Source organism: Pongo pygmaeus, chromosome 4, assembly GCF_028885625.2.
Source record: "Pongo pygmaeus isolate AG05252 chromosome 4, NHGRI_mPonPyg2-v2.0_pri, whole genome shotgun sequence".
Taxonomy (NCBI): Eukaryota; Metazoa; Chordata; class Mammalia; order Primates; family Hominidae; genus Pongo; species Pongo pygmaeus.
In genome coordinates this window covers 166,811,882-166,834,217 of record NC_072377.2, presented here as the reverse complement: position 1 = coordinate 166,834,217, position 22,336 = coordinate 166,811,882, and the positions used below count along the sequence as shown (strand labels likewise).

Below are 22,336 nucleotides of genomic sequence, written 5' to 3'. Positions count from 1 at the left end.
TTATCTCAAAATATCAAATCAAATGTTCATTAATACCATCTATTCACAAATACTAAAACAGCTTGCTAGTTAAATAGTTTAAAAATATATATACCATAATGAGAGTGGCAATTCCTTGAAACTTTCTGTTGTATGAACTTAATATTTGAGTGTATAATTTTTTTTATTTCTCTTTGCAGTGTCACAGATATGATATAACTTGTCTTCCATACCCTTCCTTGCATATGTATCTTGACTGGGACTTACCAAAGACAGTTCTTGCTGGTACAGACTCTCTGTTGAGCCAGAAGGAGACTTGTGAGAGAATCACTGTCATTATGCATGGCAGGTACGTCTGAATAACAAAGTAGCCAATCTTTCTCTTCAAGTGGAAATGAGTGGTCATAACAACATATTCTCCTGAGAAGTAAAACAGACAAGAAAGATGAGCAATTTGACTTTGGAAAAAGGTAATCTCTGAGATTTACTATGAGTACCAAAGGTCTGGGAGTTAGACACATCCTTTCTCCATGTGACATCCAGTTCTTGGAGGAAAAAGTTTTTATCCAGAAAATAAAAGAGACATATTTAACACACAGTAAAATGACTCTGAGGATGAGACTGAGGTGCCAGAGTCTTTAAAGATATTCTTACCTCTTAATTCAAATACATCACATATTGGAGGAACAAATCTGAGTTTATCTTTAAGGATTGGCTTTCCAATCCTTAAATTGACTGAGAAGGCAATATGCTAAACCCTGTGACATAGACCAATGGGTCAGAAGCAGATCAGATCTCCAGTGTGTCCACTACAGAGCAGATCCACAATACCTACTGAAGAAGCTTTGGTGTGTACATCAGGACAGTTTAATTTTAGCTCCAGCACTGTATTAAATATCTCTTTGACATCAGATGAGTAATTTAGCATGGCCTGATCTACAAAATAAGGAGAGTGGGCTAGAATATTTTGTTTCTCAAAATTTATTTTCCAGGATCACCTGGGAAACTTTTGAAGAATGCAGTTCTTCAAATCCCAACTAGATTTACAAACCATTCTTTGAAAGGTCAGGAAAATCTGTATTTATAACCAGCTTTTGAGTTTGTCTCAATTCCTAGATTGATCTGGGAAACAGTGGTCTAGTTAGGCACTCTCCAAGGTCCATAAATACTCCAAATTCTGACTTCAGTTAGAGGTATAAAGCAGTAGAGACACAACCCAAATTGCAGGAGAGTCTTATTGTTTCTCTTTTTGCTTTATACTTTCTCAGTTAAAAATCTTAGGATTGTTTAGCCTTATTCACTCAAAATATAGGGTTAATATAGGCTCTAGTCACATCCTAACTCCAATTTTTCCTAAATTTTGATGTAGAGTGATCTTTCATATGTGCGATTCTGCCACTCTTTATTTTTTTTTAACTTAAAATATCTTAATGGAGACCGATTAGCAACATTAGGCTTTCTCAACCTTAGCACTATTGACATTTTTGAACAGATAATCATTTATTGAAGGTGTCTGTCCTATATATTGTAGAATGTTTAGCAGCATTCCTGGACTCTACTTACTAGAGGCCATTAGCAAACAGCTGCCCTTCTCTTGTGTGACAATATAAACTGACTCAAGTTCTACAAAGTAACAAGCAAACTTCTTAATCTGTGTTTAAGACTATGCATAGCATAGCTCTAATATGCACTGAATTCCCTTGTCTCTTCAAATATTTCAACTTCTCAATATGTTGGCCTACAAAACTCTACCTATCTTCTGCAGCTGAATATTTCGCTCATCTATAGGTTGGTTCCAGCCCAAGTACCAGGTCCTCAGTGGAATAGAAATTATTGTCCTATAGAAGAAAATGTATTAATATTTGGAAGCAAATGAATTTGACTTCAAAACCCAGATCTGCTATTTTCTTGCTGTGTAGCTTTTGGTAAGTCAGTTAAACTCTCTTATCCTTAGTTTTCTTGTCTACAAAATAGTCAGAAGCACAATATAGGGATAATAAAGAATAATGGCTCTAATTAAGATGATACTATGTAACCATGTTATAATGTTAAAATAAATTTTAGTTTGTTTCTCCATTTTCTTCACACTTCTCCTCAATCAGAATTGGTAGAAGTGTTGGTAGAATAACACATCCTGCTTTCTGTAGCAGGAAATTATGTATGCACTTATGCCTGCTTTCATTATTAACAGTTATTGATAATAGCACTTGCCCTTTACTGAACACTTACTGTGTTCAACTTTATAGCTCTTGTTTATATTTATAATATCTCATACTTTGCATTTTAGTTATTCAACTACATACATATATCCCTCCCACCAAACTGAAAGTTAATTAAAGAGAAGAATAGTTATTTGGTTATGTAGCATGACCGGCCATATCCTCAGTATTTAATACCTTCATATAGTGAAAATGGATGCAGTGAGGCTTATGGTCACTCAATCAAAACAAAATTCATAAGCATCTTTATTTTAAAGGACAAATGGAATGTTACCAGATTAATTTCTTATTATTTTCTGTGTGTTCCTCTAGTGATATCTTTAAGGTCATTTGAAAAGAAGGAAGTGATCCAAATTTGAGAAAAATTTAGAAAAACAATTTTCCCAAAACACTACTAAAATATAGTTTTATGTGGACATACCCATGCTACACTTCACCATCTCAGGGGCATGCATTATTATTCCTAAGAATTCATTCAACTGCAGCCTGCAAAATGTCACCAGCTCAAAGAAAAAAATTCTTCTGTATATAATGTCAGAAAAATGAGTGTCTGTATGCATTCCATTATCTTTTGTTGTTCTCAACATGACATTTTTGCAAAGATCCTGAAAAGAATATAATTTTTGGAGATCTGAAGAGCATTATTTGACATTATATTTGTTTTATAAACAGCTTTTTCCCTAACAGATTTTCCCTAACAGAAGAAATTCCAATGTTTTGAAACCTTTTCCTAAATTAAATACAATTTTAAGAGTGTTGGCACAAAATTTTCAAATAAGGAAGAAAAGGGCAGCAACATCAGAATCATGTTGTAATAGCTTTAAAATGAAAGAAAAACACAACAAAAACAAAAAACGCAGTCACCTAAATTGGATTGAAATAATATGTCTAGACATCAAGTGCTTATGCACAAAGCATGTCAAATTATTTTCCCCTCCTTCAATAGTCTAGGAGAATTGTAATTCAAATATTCTTGCAGTTTATTTAACCCTGAAGGAAGCTTGCAAATTAGATGTGACAGTATTTCTGATATATTGCAATACAAAATTAAGGAGAGTGGAAGAAAAGAAAGTAATTTTTCAAAACAGCATTAAAGATTTGTTTAGACCTGGCTTTCAATCTTTGCTTTCTCAAATGTTAGTTACTTGGAGGTAAATACCTTGCGTAGGTTCATTTGGCTACAGTTTCCCAATTTGTCCAATTAATATAATAGTATTTAATGTAACTGTCTCCTAGGAGGATGTGAGGATAAAATTACATAATCTGACTGAAAGCACTTTTTAAAAACTCTATTTCTATGGACATTTACAGTGTGAAGATTAAAAACACAGACATGTATTCTCTGTCTAACTCAGAGATCAACCACTTGGTCATTCAACAAAATTGTATTAAACATTGATTTCTTGTGAAGACGTCATTTTGCTTCCAAGTATTCTAAACTTGGTGTTTTCTATGGATACTAATATTGCAAAAGGAATTTTCTATCAAAAATGTTATTGAGAAAGTGGTGGTTATGTTTTTTAATTGCTTCAGAGATTCTAAATAGAGATAAGGGGACACTGATTATAGTTCTAGATCATTTAGCCTCTCTGGGGCCATGTCCTCATTTGAAATATAAATGGTTTGATCAAATGACCACAGAAATCTTTTTTTTATCCCAGAACTTATATTCTATAGTTATAATTATTTCTCTGGAGACCATGTACTAGGCTTCATAAATGGAAGCCCCTAGGCTCTTTGGATGAATGATGATCACCAATGTTACTCCATAGTCAAAGAAGACAGCTGCTTTTCTTATTATCTTGACCCTTCAGGGTCATCATTACATCAACTCATGAAGAGACGACTCTGTGTCCAAAAAAGAGAATCCTACAACGTTTCTTAGTCATCTCTTTTAAGAATTAACAATAGTCATTCAGAAGGAACTTTCTTTTTCACCAAACTTATCAAATTTTCTTATAATCAAATTTATTTAGGTAAATATGGAGAACTTGCAGTCATCATTGTGTGTTTTTAAAACATTGCATGGCATTACATTATTAATGTTTTCTGGACACTGATATTGTTATGCTTCATGATCAATTTCATTATTTTATTTTTCTTTATAAGTTATATTCCATGTCCTTAAGTCACTGTAGTAATTTTTGCATGGGTGCTCCTTGAAGAATTACTTAGAAAGCATAATGTGGTGAGGGTGGGAAGAGACAAGGGGTTATGCCACCCTTAACACATCAGGTAGAAATGACCCCTCTTCCTCCTTTATTCCATCATGTAGTTCCCTTACACTAGCTTTACTATTATTATTATTATTATTATTATTATTATTATTATTATTATTTTGAGACAGGGTCTCACTCTGTCACCCAGGCTGGAGTGCAGTGGTGTAGTCTTGACTCAGTGAAGCTTCTACCTCCCTGGGTTCAGGTGATCCTCCCACCTTAGCCTCCCAAGTGGCTGGGAGTACAAACATGCAACACCATGGCCAGCTAATTTTTTAATTTTTTGTAGAGATGGGATTTCTCCACGTTTCCCAGGCTGGTTTGGAACACCTGGGCTCAAGTGATCTGATCTGCTTGTCTCAGCCTCCCAAAGTGCAGAGATTACAGGCATGACTCACTGCACCCAGGCCTACTCTCATTATTAATAGTAATATTGGACACTTACTGCATACATTTTACAAACCAGATACTCTTCTAGGCAGTTTACATGCATTTTCTTATTTCCATCTCACAATAGCTCATGAAAAAGATATATACAAAAAAAAAAACAACAGAAAAATTAAAACACTTGTCAAAAGTCACACAGTAAATAAGTTGCAAAACCAGCATTGAAATCTTTGTAGTATAACTTCAGGGTTCATACTCTTAACAAGTATGCTTCCACATCTTATGTGTCTCTGATGCCTGTTATTGGTATGACATGTAGTTGAGAGTACGTACCCTGCAGGTCGACAACCCAGGTTCAAATCCCAGTTCTGTCACTTCCCAGCTGTATGACCTTGGAATAATGTTTAAACTTCTCTGGGCCCCCCTATATCCCATCTACAAAATGGGGATAATATTACTTCAATTCTAGGAGTTTTGTGAGTATTGGATGTGAAGAATAGAACAGTGCCAACGCATGTTAGCTATTTATCTCACTCAACTAAGAACTTCTGAAGGGCAGGGGTTTTGTGCCTTTCATCTCTCTTCTTCAAGTCCAGTCACAGTGTCAGACACAGTAAATAAACAAGCGATTTAAGGATTACGTGGATAAATGAATGAATAATAAAGACATATTGGATTTGAAAACTAACTGGATCATCTTTCCCGTTTGCCTATTTCTCTGCCATATACTCTGTCCAGTAGTATTTTTCTGCCAGGTGAGTAAGTGCACTTAAAGCTAAGGCTGTAACTAAACATTCTTTTCCTAAATTTAATGGTAGTATCCAAGGAAGGAATTGTACCTCTAATGTATTTGTACTGAACTAGAAATTCAAATATTGTGCTAGGATTTCCATCTTCTTCTCTCTTATGTTAATGAAGTGATTTAGAAAATATTTGGACTCAAAGAGGTCAGTAGGATTGTGTGTTTATGTTTCCCCATGTGTTGGTGGCAGGTAAGTAGGACAGCACTTTCTAAACTACCAAGGGGATTGAATGATTCTCTCTCCAGGGAGAATTTTAAAGTAGAAGAAGATGCCTTTTATCTAGTCATTCTCAATGTGTGTGTTCTCTTTCACCATCATTCTCTAGTCTTCTGGCAGAAACAGGGAAGTAATGGTACTCAAGGTCATTTATTTTAATGTTTTCAGGGCTCCACAAAGAGATGTAAAATACAGCGTTGCAGACCTTACACAAAGGTCTCTGTTTCTTTCTACTGAAATCTATCAAGGTGGATTCTTGGTGAGCTAAAGTGGCCCCAGAGGAAGTATAATTCAGTGTTACTGTGGAGTTGAAACGTACATCAAACTGAGCTTCCATTTGAGAATTTGCTCATTATTCTCCTTACCCCCCAATATTCACTATGTGGTGACAGGAAAAAGCTTTTATTTTATGTAGGTGAACTTACTGCTCTAGCACATAATGATTACTTCTAGTGGACCCAGCACATGAGGTCTACCCTCATAGGTGTCAATGGGTTGGGCCACTGTCTCTTATTCTACTGAATGACTGCATATTTTTTCTGAGTATCCAGAATGTAGACAGGTTGAATCCCTTGAAAGCCAAAGGGGAGGAAGGCCTCCATTATTTTGACTAAGCCTCTAATTTTGAACACATGGGATCTCAGGCATAAGAGGGTTATAGTAACATGACTAAGGTTGTTAAAGCTAAAATTAGAGTAGGAATATTCCCTCCTCTAAGCAACCTTTGAGACTTCATACATATTTACACTATGGCCTGCATACTACTGAATTTGATTTGTTTCCCAACATTCTCCAACCTCCTTTCCAACAAAAATAGATGGAGAGTTCCTTGAGGAGAAGTTATGTGTGCATTATTTGGCCTGCCTGGAGCCTAGAGAGTGATTATTTATCCCCCAATATATTCAGACTAACAAAATGAAAAATCAGTTCCTGCAACAAGCCTTCCTAGATCATCTTAGGCTGGATTTACTTTTTATTCATTAATTCAGAATATTTGTTCAATGCCTCCTATGTCTCAACTACTACAGAAAATAATAGGGATAGAGAAGACAGATTTGGTCTCTTCCATCACAAAAAAATTGTTAATTACAGCACTTAAACTACCTATTTTGATAATTACAGTTTATGTGTTCAATTTCTCTTAGACTTCAAGTTCCATGACAGCAAGATCTGAGCTTGTCTATCATTTAATCTGTAGTGACTGCCATTATATCCAGCTTATAATGACATTCAAGTTTTAAAAAGTAAACACAGCTTATTTTCATATCTTTTCCAACATAATATGTTGTAAGAAGGAAAAATCTTGAGCATTTTTCATGTTTTGGGATATTTCAGGACTATAGCAACAGCTCTTACTTACCATTTGAGTACCTACTATATAACACTCTGCAATATTTTTTATTATTTCGTCTTTAATACAAAATACAGGACTATCATTACTTAGGCAATACTAGAGTTTCCAAGTGAACAAATGACTTGCCCAAAGTCACAAGGCTTCTAAGCGACAGCATCAGAACTTGAGTTCACATCTTCCTCACTACAAAGCCTATGACCTTTTCACTATGCCACTTGGATTTGAAATAAGAAAAAAAGAGAAACAGTCTCCATCTTTTTAAAAAAATAAAACACATAAACATTTAAACTTCTGGGCTAGCAACGGGGGCTCCTAAGCAAGCAAGAGACAGATCCTGTTAGTCAGAACTTATCTAATAATCATAGCAAGAGAGGTTGACCTATTATTGGAATGTGTCATGCTTGTGAGGGTCCCAATATAAAGCATGAAATCAGAAGAAGTTCTTTTAGCACCACTCCTCTTATTTATTACTAAATCATGTTTCCTTAGAAATAAAAAATAAGAGTGAATAAAGTCAACTTAAATTTTGAAAGACATAATTTTGAAAAAATAATTCTTGACCCTTGTTAAAGCTTTCAGTAAATAATGGGCTTTGTGGGGCATGTATTTTTCTAATTGTTTGAGTCCAGCTTTTATTTATAATTATCTGGTCTGATGATAACATTTCAGATAGTACAAAATGGATACTTGAATAACAAAACTTTTATCTTATTGTTTGAAACAACTTTAAAGATGTGGGTCCAGCTTTTCCACAGTGTCAGGTCTAGTTCTGAGTATAGAATTAGTAAATCAGTTACTACACTAAAAAGGATGGCATGCTACCTACTTTTAATTCCCACATGGAGTGATCAACAATGTCGTTATGACTCTGTTGGCTTTAGCTGTGGAAGATGCTTGGTTAGAGATACAAACAAACTTGTAGAAGGAATTGGCTTTTTGATGTCCTACGTGTAATAATCACTGCTACAAATTTGGCAAAATTCATTAACTAATGGTAATATGTGGAGCCTAGACTATATAAATAGTTATTTATGAAAAGCTTTTGATGTGTCAGGAATTGTGAGAAGTAATCTTTATGAATTTAATGTATTTCTTCTAACCACCCTGCAAGGGGACTACAAACAACTGACAAAGTTGGGGAGTAAGGATTTAACCCAGATGTTCATCTCTAAGAGTTCACATAGCTACCTGTTGTGCTACAGTAATCACATATAACCAGTTTCTCAATTTGCAAACAAACAAACAAACAGAAACAGAGGCCAACAGGCATTAAAGGACATGTCCAAGGCCACAGATCTACCGAGTTTACATTAGTTCCCAGCTCAACTGATGCCCAATTTAGTGAAATGTTCTCTCTCCTAGACTTGTGTTACTGAATGATTCATTAAGTTCTCACAAAATGTTTTTCTGCTTCTTCCTCCATAACTGAAGTAACAAAATCATACTTACCTGTACTTGACTGGACAATTCCAGAGTCTACTGTTTGTCCAAGAAGGTCATACTGGTTCAGACGTGATCCATCTTCTGCTACAACCACTGAGCGTGCTGGCTCTCTGGTCCATTCATAAACAACTTCTGCTCTTGTATAAGCATCTAAAAGGAAACAGTAGAAAATGATCCATATATTTTACCTCTTCAATTCTCTTATTTAGTCGGTACCTTTTATCAGCTTCATATTTTCTGTATCATGGTTCCAGAGGGCAGGCGAGGAAAGATGAGCTCATATCCCTTAATTTACAAAAACTAAAACACATTTTCTGATTTTTTTTTTTAGTCATTTTTTCACTCTTCCAACAAATGATTATAAGGATCTACAAAGGACAAAATGCTGTGCTGGGGATACAGTAGTGAACATAAGAACAAAAGTTCTTTATCTTATGGAATATGCATGGTAGCGTGGGGACAAAAACATATAAGCAAATACGTATGTAATTTCAAGTAGCGATAAGTGTGATAGAGTCATACACAACCGAGTAAAAGGATAGAGAATGAAGGGATGGAGACTTATCCCAAGTAAGGTAAGGAGCTCAGACAGAGTCGTCTCTGAGGAGGTAACATTTATACAAATACATGGCAGATACATGTGAAAATATTGGGGGAGAGTTTGTCCAACAGACAAACTAACAAGTGTCTTCTTCTTCTCCTTCTCCTTCTCCTCCTCCTCCTCCTTCCCCTCCCCCTCCCCCTGCCCCTCCTTCTCCTTCTTCTTCTTTTTTATTTTTTGGGTGCAGTTTCACTCTTGTCACCCAGGCTGGAGTGCAGTGGCACCATCTCAACTCACTGCAATTTCCGCCTCCCGGGTTCAAGCAATCCTGCTGTCTCAGCCTCCCAAGTGTTTTCTTCTATTGCAGGTAAAAGTTTGACTAGTTTGAGGAAGACCAGTTTGACTAGAGTGAAGCATATGAGAGATGAAATGAGGTTAGAGGCAGTAGCTTTGGTCCAAATTATTGTTAAGCCAGGAAAAGTTCATGATAAATGTGAAGGTCATGATAAATGTAAAAATCACTGGAAATTTTGCTGCATGTCCATTAGCAAGTCTGAGTTTACTCTCCTCTTTTCTATTGATTATCCTTCTTATATATATTTTCCATGATGATGAGTTACATTCTATTACTCTTCTCAATCATTTTTATTTGCCATGTCACTTTGAACTTGGCCATCTCCTAATGAGAGGTTAGATCATAATTCTGATGGATAATTTACACAGTTTGGAGGGAGAGATTGTGTAGAGTGAGAGAGAAAGAGAAGGAAAAGGAATTCCATACCTTTTCTGATTTCTAGTCCTATAATACCCACTTCATATAGGTTGGAATGATAGTACGTACTCTCTTCTATTTAGATGCAGAATGAGGTTAAACATTTAAGAAAATATCACATTAGAAAAAGCAAGCAGTTTCCAGTGTTTTTGAGGGGGAGGCATCATAGTAAATGTTGGCCTATGACAAGAGCTTGACTTGTTGGCCCACAGTCAACCTCTCCATTAGGCACAGGGCCTGAGGCCCTCAATACTTTTAGGAGGCCACAAAAATATTTTAATTTCTTTTGAAATCCAAAGATAAAGTGAATATAATATAATCTGGATTATATTCATCTTTGTAGCAACCCAGTCATGAAATAATTTTAATTTTCTTCTTGGAGGAATGGCTTCCAAAGGCAAAAGGGCTCATAAAAGTCATAATGCACCTCTGTTTGACCCAATCTCCACTTAAATAACCAGGCTTTTGTGTTCTGTCCAATACACATTTTCCCCAGATAAAATATAATGAGGTATAAAACTATGGTTGCTTTTTTACATGAAAATAAGGCTCCCTGAAAAAAGATGCGAGCCATGCCTCTCAGTCCCTAAAACAAAGCTTCAAACGTGATTACTTTTCACTGAGGCGAGTGATGCAGAAAAATGTAGCCAATGTTCCCTGATTTTACAAGGGTAGCCTGCCAGTTCCAATATCACTTCTGCATCAATTTATAATCAGATGGTTTTTAAAAACAAAATTTTCCATAAGTTTAAGAGAATGAACTAAAACTTAATTTAGTGGTTCATGGGACATGTAAAAATACGAAATGGATATTTTTGAATTTATCTTTGTTTTTCCTTTTTAATTGTGGTTATCCTCATGGTCTTAAAAATGAATGCATTTCAGCATTGTGTATAGCAGGAGCACTGTGTCTATTAGGAGGGCTATAAAATGTGATTTACAAATCTCTCAGAAGAAGGCAGAGCACACTAGTTTGAGAAGGACCCTATCGCTTACAATTTGTAGATAACCACATTCAGTAATTTTTTTAATATGATAAATTATTGTTTTTTAATGGAACATCTTACCTAAGAAGACATAATGAGTTTACGGTAACATGGAATGATTGAATGTTCAATTTGCAAATGCCTCAAAAGTCATAGAGTTTAATTGCATTTTACAGATGGTAAACTGAGGGAAAAAAATAAAATGACTTGTTTAAGCAGACATTACTAATAACTGGGAAAACCAAGATAAAGACTTAGGATGCCATTCTTTGACTTTACTGTGTTTTGTAAGTATTTTTCTAGGCAAAACTGTATATTAGATAGATTTGCATGAGCCAAGCAAAGATATCTGGTGGTCGTGCAATTAGTGATGAAACCAAGTCTAGATCTTGTGTCATTTCACAGCAAACTAAAACTCTTGCTTTTATATTGCACTGCTGTTAGAAACAGTATCTGCACCCTATCTTTTTATCCTTTGTCATGTGTTGTTATGGAGCTGCTAATATAGTTGTAGAGGGGGAAATATGTGTTACCATTGACTTTTCATTTTATATAATTTTGGTGTCTCGTTTCTTGCAATTTCATAGAAGCACCATTGCATATGAAAATGTGTAGGCCATCTACTACAAACATGACGTCATTGTGAAGGTGCAGATGACTCATTATCCATGTCTTTCCATGAGAATCTTCCAAAATGAAGGGTAGATTCACATGATGCAAGTTGGTATTTTAAGATGGAGAATACAGATATACTTAAGGCCTTAGCAAAGATGATATATCCTATTGTTTCCTTAAATTTTAGTAACCAGAAAATAGTTCCTATGAAAATGTACTTGACCAGAGACATCAGCATAAGAAAAGTGAGGCTAAAAAGAGTCTTCAGCTACTTAGCCAAAAATTTTAAGTTACAATTATAATGCCCCAAAAAAAGTTTTAAAAATAAGACCACAAGGTGGCCAGGCACGGTGGCTTATTTCTGCAGTCACGGGATTTTTTAAGGCCAACATGGGCAGATCTATAGAACCCAGGGGTTTGAGACCAGTGTAGGCAAAATGGCAAAATTCTGTCTCTACAAAAATTTATTTAAAAATTAGCCAGGTGTGATGGCATGTGCCTGTAGTCCTAGCTACTCAGGAGGCTGAGGTACGAGGACCACTTGAGCCCAAGAGGTTGAGCCAGCAGTGAGCCATGATTGTCCCACTGCACTCCAGCCTGGGCAACAGAGAGAGACCCTGTCTCAAAAACATTAATTAATAAAATAAAAAGACAAGAAGGTTTTGGTTGGTGTTATGAAAGAACTCTGTGGTGGTAAAACACTGGGAACGTATGTTACTTAGTATCAGGAGAGCTGCTAATTGACACTATCATTTCACTTTTATGAATCTCCGTGTTTCCATTTGTATAAGCCACATGAACAAAATGATTTCTAAAGTCGTACATTGTTCAGAATTCATTCAAATTTTGACTCATTCCTCTCAGTGTGTTTACAATGCATTGTTTTTGATAATTAGTCAAAAGACAATCATATATTAAGGGCTTACTAGATTCAGCTTTTGCCTAGGTCTTTATGTCAGAATCACTAACCCAAATCTCTTCTTTTGGGAACAAAGCCTTACTTGGTATATTTCTCAAAAGCAGTGAAACGATCACAGTTGTGACACGCATATTGTCCTCGGGTTAGCTGACTTTATAAAGAGAGCTTTATCCATAACCAGTAGAAAGTTTAAGTCAGCCTTAACAATCAGAATCTAATAGAGAATGGTAAGAAAAACTGCTTCTCAACTTTAGATTTTATCACCATATGGATGAGGTTGCTTCAGAATATTCATAAACATTTATTACAGACTGTTCCACTAAATTATTGAAAACTCCTCTGGCCTATTATTTTCTCTGATATTTCGGCAAGACGTTTACTTCAAAAAAATGAGTCAAAATATTTTTAGCCCACTCTTGCCTCAGTTTCTTCGCCTTTGAAATATGCTAAGTAGGCCAGGTCAGAGAAATGACTGGACAACCAATGGACTGCCCCTGCCTCTTCTTGTGCCAATGCCAGGCAGTAGTAATTAGCCATGGTGCTCTTTTCCACTAAGCATGACCATCAAAGCCTGCATTTCAATGTCTAGTCTGCTCTGTTTCATTCCCCACAGGTCTTATACTCTCTTTTCTGAAGCTTAAACAGTGAAGGGGCATTTAAAGCCTGAGTCTTGTAACCTTTATCCATTCAATAAATATTTACTGAGAACCTACAGTGTATTTGCCCTGTGCTAGGAAAAGCTGAACAAAGTATGTCCTTCTCTCATGACGTTACAGTCTCCAGGCAATAAAAAAGTTAGCCAATAAATAAAATGAATCATCATTGCTGTGATAAATGGTATAAAATAAATGTGCATTGTGATCAACAAGACTGGTGAGACAGTAAGCAAATTTCAATAAGGTCATCAGGGAAGGCCCTGGGAGATGACATTTATGCTGACATGTGGAGAGATAGAAGTCAGCCATGCTAAGAACCAAGGGAAGAGTAATCCAAGCAAAGAAAAGAGCATATGGCTCTGAGGTGGAAAACAGCTTACTTATTTTTCTTTAGCTTCAATTTTCTTACATGAGACACTGTTTTCTACTCACTATACATTTACCTCTTCTTAAAATACCTCTAATATTCTTCAGGTTGACAATGTGTCCAATTAAAAATATTTACTTCCAGCCTTCTTTGCAAATATCATTGTCAATGTGAGACATTTGATTAATGAGATGTAAGTAGATTTCTATTAGGATTTTAGGGAAAGCTTTTATCTTTTTTATATAGGCACTACTCGTTTCATTTTTACCAACTATTACCTTCTATCACGAACAGAATTGCATTGGCTGGAGTTACAGCAGCCATCTTGCGATGAGAAAGAATATCTAAAGACATCTTAAGACAGTGGCCTTGTTAGGATGCTGAACCAATCAGAAATCTATCAGCGCTCACTTTCACACATCTTATATAAAATGATAAACTCTCCTTTTTTCAGCTATTCTCACTGCTGAAAGCATTCCTGACTAATTTTTAAAAATATGCAGTTCATTTTCCAAATTAGGATTTTTTAAGATAAAAGGGGGAATTATTAGTATTTATACCAGGCTGGGCACTGTGGCTTATGCCTGTAATCCCAAAAATTAGGGAGGCCAAGGTGGAAGGTTTACTTGAGACCAGGAGTGTGAGACAGACTGGGCAACATAGCTAGACCCTGTCTATACCACAACCATACAAAAAAGTTACAAATCAGCCAGGCGTTGTGGCACATGTCTGTAGTCCTGGGTACTCAAAAGCCTAAAGCAGTAGGATTGCCTGAGCCCAGGGGGTCAAGCCTGCAGTGAGCCATGATTGTTCCACTGCACTCCAGCCATGGCAACAGAGCAAGACCTTGTCTCTTAAAAAAATTATATAAGTATATTAGGCATAAACCGATACTGTCCCAGGCAAACTATGGCGTATGATCTTCCTAACTGTAAGATTAGGTTGTGATTTAGATGAACTTATAAATGTACAAATATTTAATATACTATCTGACATGCAAGTAACATATAGCACATATTGTCATCATTACAAATGGATCTGTTATTCAGGAGAAAACACAATCGTTCATATTAAGGAATGTATATTAAATTGGGAAAAAAGCAGGGAGAAGGGAGTTATCACCGAATGCCTGTTTAACCTAGAGTTTTTGAAGCAGTTTATCTTCGAGTTTCAGTACAAAATAGGATTTATAAATAAAATTCTCTCTCCAGGACTGATGCTGCTAGGAGCCCGAAGGCCTTTTGCTATTTTCTTTACTTTCTGTCTTCCTACACGACCACTGTTATTTTTCTATGAATCATATCTTCACCAAAATAGTCATTTAGACTGCCTGTCTAGTGAGAACAGAAAATCGGTTAGGTAGTCCAGGAGTTGACTCAGTCCTTGTACATAACTCCCCTGCAGGAAACCAAGAATACATTATTCCCACTCAGTCCATGCATGTAAACCAGTCGAAAGCAGAAGGGTAAAGAAAAGACCGGAGAACCTGACTCTCACAGTCATTTTTCTCTTGGCTGCTCCAAGGTGTTTCTGAATATTTTCAAACAGCTGAAACCCAGGAAGTTATTATGAAGGACATTTATCCAGGATACTTTCAAGAGCACTGATATATATATATACATGAATGCCATGAGATACATACACATATCAGCTAATTTTCCAAGACTATGATTAGGGTATTTGTGTTTTTTTGCAACATCAGTTTGGTGTAGGCTTCATTGTTAAGAAACACTTACTGTCCTTTGCCATCTACCAACACTTTAATCTGGTAAACAAATTTAATTATTTTTAAGATCAAACAAGTGTCAGTAAAGATATAAAATAGACACAATGATCTCCATTAATTGAGAGGAAAATACTATCCATGAGGTAGAAGCATCCATACTTCACTTCTTTTTCTATAAATACAACTTCAGCATAAATAGAATTATTTCAATAACTAGTTTAATCCATGCTTTCTAGTTCAGTAGATAAAGAATAACCTCTCTCTTGAAGCAACATTAAAAAGTGAAGTCACAGAGCACTACTTATGGAAAGTCCATGCAGTATACTGCTGTTTAAATTTTCTTGATTCTCTTATCTATGTGTTTTTCTCACAGATATAGCTAGAGATCTCTTGCTTAATGACTTACAATCAAGAAAAATCCATATAAATTTACTCACAACTTCCAAATTTTAGTGGGCAAGCATGGGCATCCATAGGGAAGTCCTCCAAATGCATCGGACATTCAGCTCTCACTGTCAGCCTTAAGGGAAACATAGAATACAAACAAGAGCCATATAGGTTAGATACTTCCTGATAAGTACAAGTAGAATGTTATTAACTGTAGCAAATATATTAACAAAGCAGGCATAAATTGCAGGGTTATGCTGAGCTGTTAATAATCAAATGATCTAGAAATACATATTTACAATAATGAGTGGATTCTATCCTTTTGTTTGCTTGCTTTAAGAAAAAAGGCAACCCCTGATATTGTACAATGGGCAAGGCTTGTTAATATTTTCCAAAACAACCGTTAACTAATCCACTCAGCTACAGCAAATTGTTTGAGAGTAACACTACATGTAAGCAAATAAACACTTGTGTAAATACTACTTTATCCTTGCTTGAGAGGAAAACATGGATAGCACAGAAGAGAAGAGAATTTCTCCTGTTCTAAGTGCATCCCTCTCTGCTTCCTTCTCTAAAACAGCACCAAATGCATAAAAGAAGGAAGGAAAAGCTGAAGGGGGATGTGTCCTCAAGCTTTGTGAGATTAAGATTAATACAACGTCTCCATATATGATCTCACTACTTGCAAACCATTTGGTTTTATTTACAAACCCACCATCTAATCGAAGCTAGGACTCTGCTGTGCTTCTCTCTAGTCCCTGGGATGTTCTGTGGATGTGAAATCTATTCTTGTTTTGGTTTGGTTTTTTTGGTTTGCTAAGAAAGAAGTTCACTGAAATATATTTGCTTTCAGTTTGTAGAATTATAAGGAAATTTATATTCATGCCTTTCATATGATTTTTAGCAAGTATATTTACGCACATTATCAAGTAGCTCAAGAAACGTAGTAAGAGATTTATAGCCAATCAATCATTAAATGATTAGAATACCAACTAAAGCAAATATACAAACTGTAAATTAATGATGAAATTGCATTCTTAAATTAAATTATTAAAGAAAGTAAAAACACATTAGCAAAGGAAAATTTTAGGAGATGAAAGATACAGATGAAGAACACTGCATGCATCAGAAACCATTAATCAATAAACTACTTAGGATATGCAAGTCCCTCCTCAGAAAATTGCCATCGAAGAGGAATGGATACTGGATTTAAGCTCAAAGCCACGTGTAGGGTATTTCATTGGTGGAGAATATTTCAAATTTCACATACGAATAGGTCCCGCTTAGATAATCTAGAAAGTTCTCAACACACGTGTCATTGGTCCTCTATTTCTATCTTTTAGATTTTTTTCAGTCCTATTACATTTTCATTAGTTGGCTCAATATCTAAAGTGTCTCTTGAAGTATTTTTTCTTTTCTTTTCTTTTCCTTTGGATGTTTGTGTTTGAAAAGCTAGGCATTCTGGCAGCTTTCTCCAAAGGCAAAATATTACTGTACTTGCACACAATCCATAAATTGAGGATTTTGCCTTTATTACCTTTTTGTACCAAAGGAACAATTGAAAAATCTGAATTACTAAGTGTTGACCAAATGTAAAAAACTCGTATCTAACAAGTCATCTGGGAATACATTACTGCTGCTCTCAAGAATGAGTTCCAGACAATTCTTAATTTCTCATAAATGAGGAATACTTTTAAACATCTCTTTTTTTCTATATAAAATTCAAAACTTTATTTGATTCATGTTTCCTTCATTCAATCATAAGATATTGAACACTTAATAGATGCTAGGCTTTACAGCAATCTTAAAGAGGGCAAAATGTTTATAAAACAGAAATGTATACATAGTCTTTAGTTTGAGCAAAATTAATAGTATCTATATTCTCATCTAGCTATCAACGCCATTGTGAATTCAAATACTTCTTAAAATACCTATGTCTACATGAATCTGTGTTTTATGAATTTTGTAACTTTCCATATTTTCTGTTTTTTATTACTTCATTTTTAGTAGGAATGTTTTCAGATGTAGATCATTAGACGGCTTCTAGAAATTTAGATCTTACTGGAATGCAGGAATATATGAGTTTTATAGTAGGGAGAGGAAGTTCCTTATATTGAATCCACCTAGCTACAGAAAATTATTTAAGAATAAAACTAGATGTAAGCAAATAAACATTTGCATAAATAATACTTCATCCTTGACTGAGGGAATTAGAACAGGTTGGAGATTTTTAAGATTGTTAAGGTTGAAAAAAAAGGAAGCAAATATTCCACCATGGCTCATCAGCCTGATGATTGCCTACAAGTGGAAGGGAATGAAGTACAGAAACATTCATGAATGGCAGTGCAGCCATTCTTACCTCATGGTGTACAGCAAGGTGCCATCCTCTGTGATCCGCAGGAGTTTGTTGGGCATGGTCATGTTGTGGGCCACTGACTTCTTTCCATTGTGGAAAAATGTGTCCGGAGTCCAGATTTTACTTGCCATTAGGTTATTTAACCGGAGGACTGTCATGGGTCCTTTAAATTTTAACCTTTCATCCTTCCAGCTTTGACGGAAAAATACATCTATTGTATATTCCTAGGTAATTTTGGAAAATGACGAAGAGTTCACTGTGCTGTATTTTGCAATGCAAATATCTAACACAGACAGTGCATAATTTTTGCAACTTTGGAAGTATAATGTTAGCTAGGTGATGTTTTTAGAAGTAAAAGTGTGATAGCATGTACATGTTGATGTCAGGAGAATCACTGGTTGATGTAATGATTTTTTTAAACAAAATATCTAAAATGCTTGACATATTTTTTGGTCGGAAAAATTTTTCCAATTATCTGCTCAGATATGTAAAAGGAAAGTAACACCCCACCTCCACCCTATCACAGCAGCACTAGAAGAAATAGAATGTATCACAATTTTAAAACAAACTCATGTTAGAGGGTATTATGCACAGAAAAAAATGTTTAAATTAGACAATTCCAGCCATAAAGATAAAGCATAGTGTTTTGGGGGCCCTCTCATTGTCTCTGAAAACCTCATGCCCACACCCAGGTAAATTGTGATTCCAATATGGATGTAAAAATTCCATGTTTTTTTTTGGCTAAATAAACATTTTTTTCACAGATAATGTATATAGACTTTCAATTATCCTACACATTAAAGAAGATTATGAAAACAAAGAAACTGCTTCTACTGGTAATTTGAATCCTTTTCAAAAAGAAAAAGAACAAAAATAAGAATGCAGAGTGTGTCGGTGTGTGTGAGTATGTGTTTGTGATTGTACATGTGTATAAGCCACATGAGAAATGTTTGAAGCTCATCATCATTCACAGCCAGGGAATCTATTTATTTGAATAAACACAGCATTCCTTATGGCAATACCCAGAGACAAACATCTGCTAATCTGAAAACAAGCAATGTGACTTACCAGCTCCTAAAATTGAAAAGGGTAATATCCATCTTTCTTGCAGTACTTGCCACACTGGCACTAAATTTGGAGCTCAATGGTTTGAAATAGAGATTACCACATTCTCCATTAATCTTAGTATACTCCAAACCAGAAAGAGAACTAACTTGAAAACATCACACTACATTTTCCTAATCCTTTAAGCCCTGTTACATCACAAAGCAGTTGTGTTTTTTAAATCTTATACATATCGTCATTAGGACCTGCAAAATAAAATGTTCGTGTTTAGGAGTTTTGTGTACGAACTTAACTACATGTCTTCTTCCAAGGGCTTAAGCAATACTGGGTGAAAGTTGAATGAAGGTGTGTTCTCTGGCACATGTTTGGCATTACTGAGCCCTTACTGATCAAGTAACTAACAATTATTATTAAATGTATTATAATGCACCAGATATAGTACTAATTGCTTACTGAGATAGAAACAAGGAAGTGTAATCTGGTGCCAGACTGTCTTTGTAGACAAGACAAGTTACCTTGTTTCTTGGTTAGGATTTTGTGTCTGGAAGTGTCAGATGAAAGGCACTGTGATAAATACATGAAGGGAATTTACTCACTAACAAACATCTCTTAAGCACCTAGTAAATTCAGCAAAGGAGAGACTGTTTAGGCTTGGGCACTGCAAGAAAAACTCATGAAGGTGTACGAAGGGCATAGAATAGTATTTTCCATGGGAAGGGAGACTGTGGATGATATCAGAAAGTGATACAATGTGCCAATGCCTGTCAGGAAAACTGGGCGGATAGATCTACCTCAGGATGTGCAGGTTTTCCTCTCTGGATGACAGACAAGCTTGTGAGGTAGGGATATAATATATGACGAAATTTTCTATTACTCAGGACTTAGCCACATAAGCTCTAGTTTCTATCCAACTGAATGACTTTAGATTGGTCAACAGTAGAAGGAATGAATGGCCACCTGCAAATCAAAGTTCCAAGGATGCCGAAGGTGACCACGTTCCCATGAATCTAGCCTTTGGTTCATTTTATTTGCTTGCTCCAAAGAGGTTTTATGAAAATAAAATAAATGTTAAATATAAACTAAACTTAAACTAGATGTATTACCAAATCTTTGACAAGATGTATCCCAAAGACAATAATTTCAAAAAATTATGTCAAAACTTGCCAAAATCCTGATGTTCATGTTTATTATTTTTGTCACCAGCTTTATTTGTGCTAATGACAGACAATGGAATCCCCAAATTCATTTAGGACATTCTTCCTTCAAATACTGTACCAGTCACACACACACACACACACACACACACACACACACACACACAGAGCAACACTCGCTGGGTAATCTTCATTTCCATTTTCTGCACTGTTAGAAGTTGAAATACAAAATGAAACAAAAGCAGTTGATGAAAATTAGTTTCTGCCTAACCAACGGTGTAAATATTTGGTCTCCCATTTCTGAGAACTCTCCCTGTGTGATTGTAGTGGTAGCAGCAGGTAGTTCCCAAAAGCTAGTTCTATAAGATGACCTTGCCCCCATGGGCACAGTTCATTAGACCAAGAGTGGACTTCTGGATGAAGATTGGCCAGAGTCCCCTCTTTTTCTTTTTTTTTCTTCTTTCTTCTTTCTTTCTTTCTCTTTCTTTCTTTCTTTCTCTCTCTTTCTTTCTTTCTTTCTCTTTCTTTCTTTCTTTCTTCCTTCTTTCTTTCTTTCTTTCTCTTTCTTTCTTTTTTTCTTTCTCCCTTTTTTTTTTTTTTTTTTTCTGAAGGAGTTTCCCACTTTATTGCCCAGGCTGGACTGCAATGACGTGGTCATAGCTCACTGCAACCTCCACATCCTGAGTCAAGCTATTCTCCTGGCTCAGCCTCAGCCTCCCGAGTAGCTGGGATTTACAGGCATGCGCCACCAGGCCTGGCTAATTTTGTATTTTTAGTAGAGATGGGGTTTCGCCATGTTGGTCAGGCTGGTCTCGAACTCCTGACCTCAGGTGATCCGCCCACCTCGGCCTCCCAAAGTGCTGGGATTATAGGCATGAGCCACTGTGCCTGGCCAAAGCCCCTTCTTAAGGAAGCTAGAAAAAGAGAGAGGCGAGCAGCAGAACTATAGCATAATGACTATGGATGTAAGTTCTGAACCTACCTGCTGAGTGGCCTTAGGTAATTATTTTACTCTTGCTAAGTCCCCAGTTTCTTAATCTATAAAGTGGGATAATTCACCCTGCAATCTTGAGAAGTGAGTTGATACTTGTGAGAACATCTTTTAAGAGTGCCTAGAACATAGGAAGCTGTTAGTAAAAGTTAGAAATTATTATCTGTCTCCCATTTTATTATTTTGTCAACACAAATTTATATTAGGTTTTTATGTAGCTGGTCATGAAAATGTGTTTCTCTTTAGAAGGATTGTAGGAAAGGAAATCTAAGGAAAGTAAGAAGGTGGCCGAAACCAAGTTAACTAAAAACAAAATGCAAAAGAGGGGAATCCTTGGAAGAGAGGCTGGACAAAGGTAAAGCTCTCCTAAATAATTTGCTCAAGTTTCCAGGCTCCAGCCCCCACCACTCAAGTGAAAAGTCTGAGTTGCTCTGTTCAATAGTGTAGGTCCCTGGAGAATGTGAGTCTTAGTCTGAAGATCTGGGCCAAAACATCCGCTATGTTCCTAAATAAATATTGTATTGAAGTGTTCCTGCCTGTGCCATTTATTACCATCTGTGTGTACTTTGACTTAATACATTTTAAGCACTATGGAAAACAAGGCTCTGTGATTGTACTGCCTGGATATTTCTGTCAGAACCTAGTGCCCTGGGAATGTTCTGTTTGATTGCCAATTAATGGTTTTTAAAATAAAGTTAGAGAGTTGTCCTAATTTTGTTTGCTATTCCAGATGAAGTCAGATGCCTTGGGGGCTATGGAGTCTCTAGGGCTAAATAACCTGGGTTCAAGTTGCTACACTTAGCTAGCAGGTCACTTTCCTTCTCCAGGAAATGTAGACAATAATACTTAGCTAAAAGGTTTGCACGAGGATTAGATGAAATATCTAGAAAGCATTTAGCATGGTGCCTAATGTGTTGTAAGCATTCAATAGCATTAAATCTTGTTATGTTATTAATATAGATTAATTTATTAGTTCTCACTTTAAAAGCTACAAAATTCTTCCATTTTGAAAAATAGCTTTGTCTTTCTGCCTTCTAATTTTGACTGCTTCTAAATCATGGTGCTTCTTCTTGTACACAATTCTCCTATAATGTAATTTAAATGATTAATCTTCTAAAGCAAGGTGGTCAGGTACAATTTCTACCAGCTACTAGCAAACCAGTGGCAGACCTATGGTTAAT

General features: G+C 35.9%; 1 protein-coding gene across 3 annotated transcripts in view; it reads right to left on the bottom strand.

Annotated features, from left to right (window-relative positions):
- GABRA1 (gamma-aminobutyric acid type A receptor subunit alpha1) overlaps window positions 1-22,336 on the bottom strand; it is a 52,658-nt gene that overhangs the window by 8,672 nt on the left and 21,650 nt on the right. For all 3 annotated transcript variants that reach the window (XM_054489399.2, XM_054489400.2, XM_054489401.2), the window contains 4 exons: window positions 17,949-18,169; window positions 15,640-15,722; window positions 8,627-8,770; window positions 247-399 (listed from right to left, as the gene is read on the bottom strand). In XM_054489399.2, coding sequence (XP_054345374.1) covers window positions 247-399; window positions 8,627-8,770; window positions 15,640-15,722; window positions 17,949-18,169 — 601 coding nt within the window. The remainder of the gene's footprint in view (window positions 1-246; window positions 400-8,626; window positions 8,771-15,639; window positions 15,723-17,948; window positions 18,170-22,336) is intronic.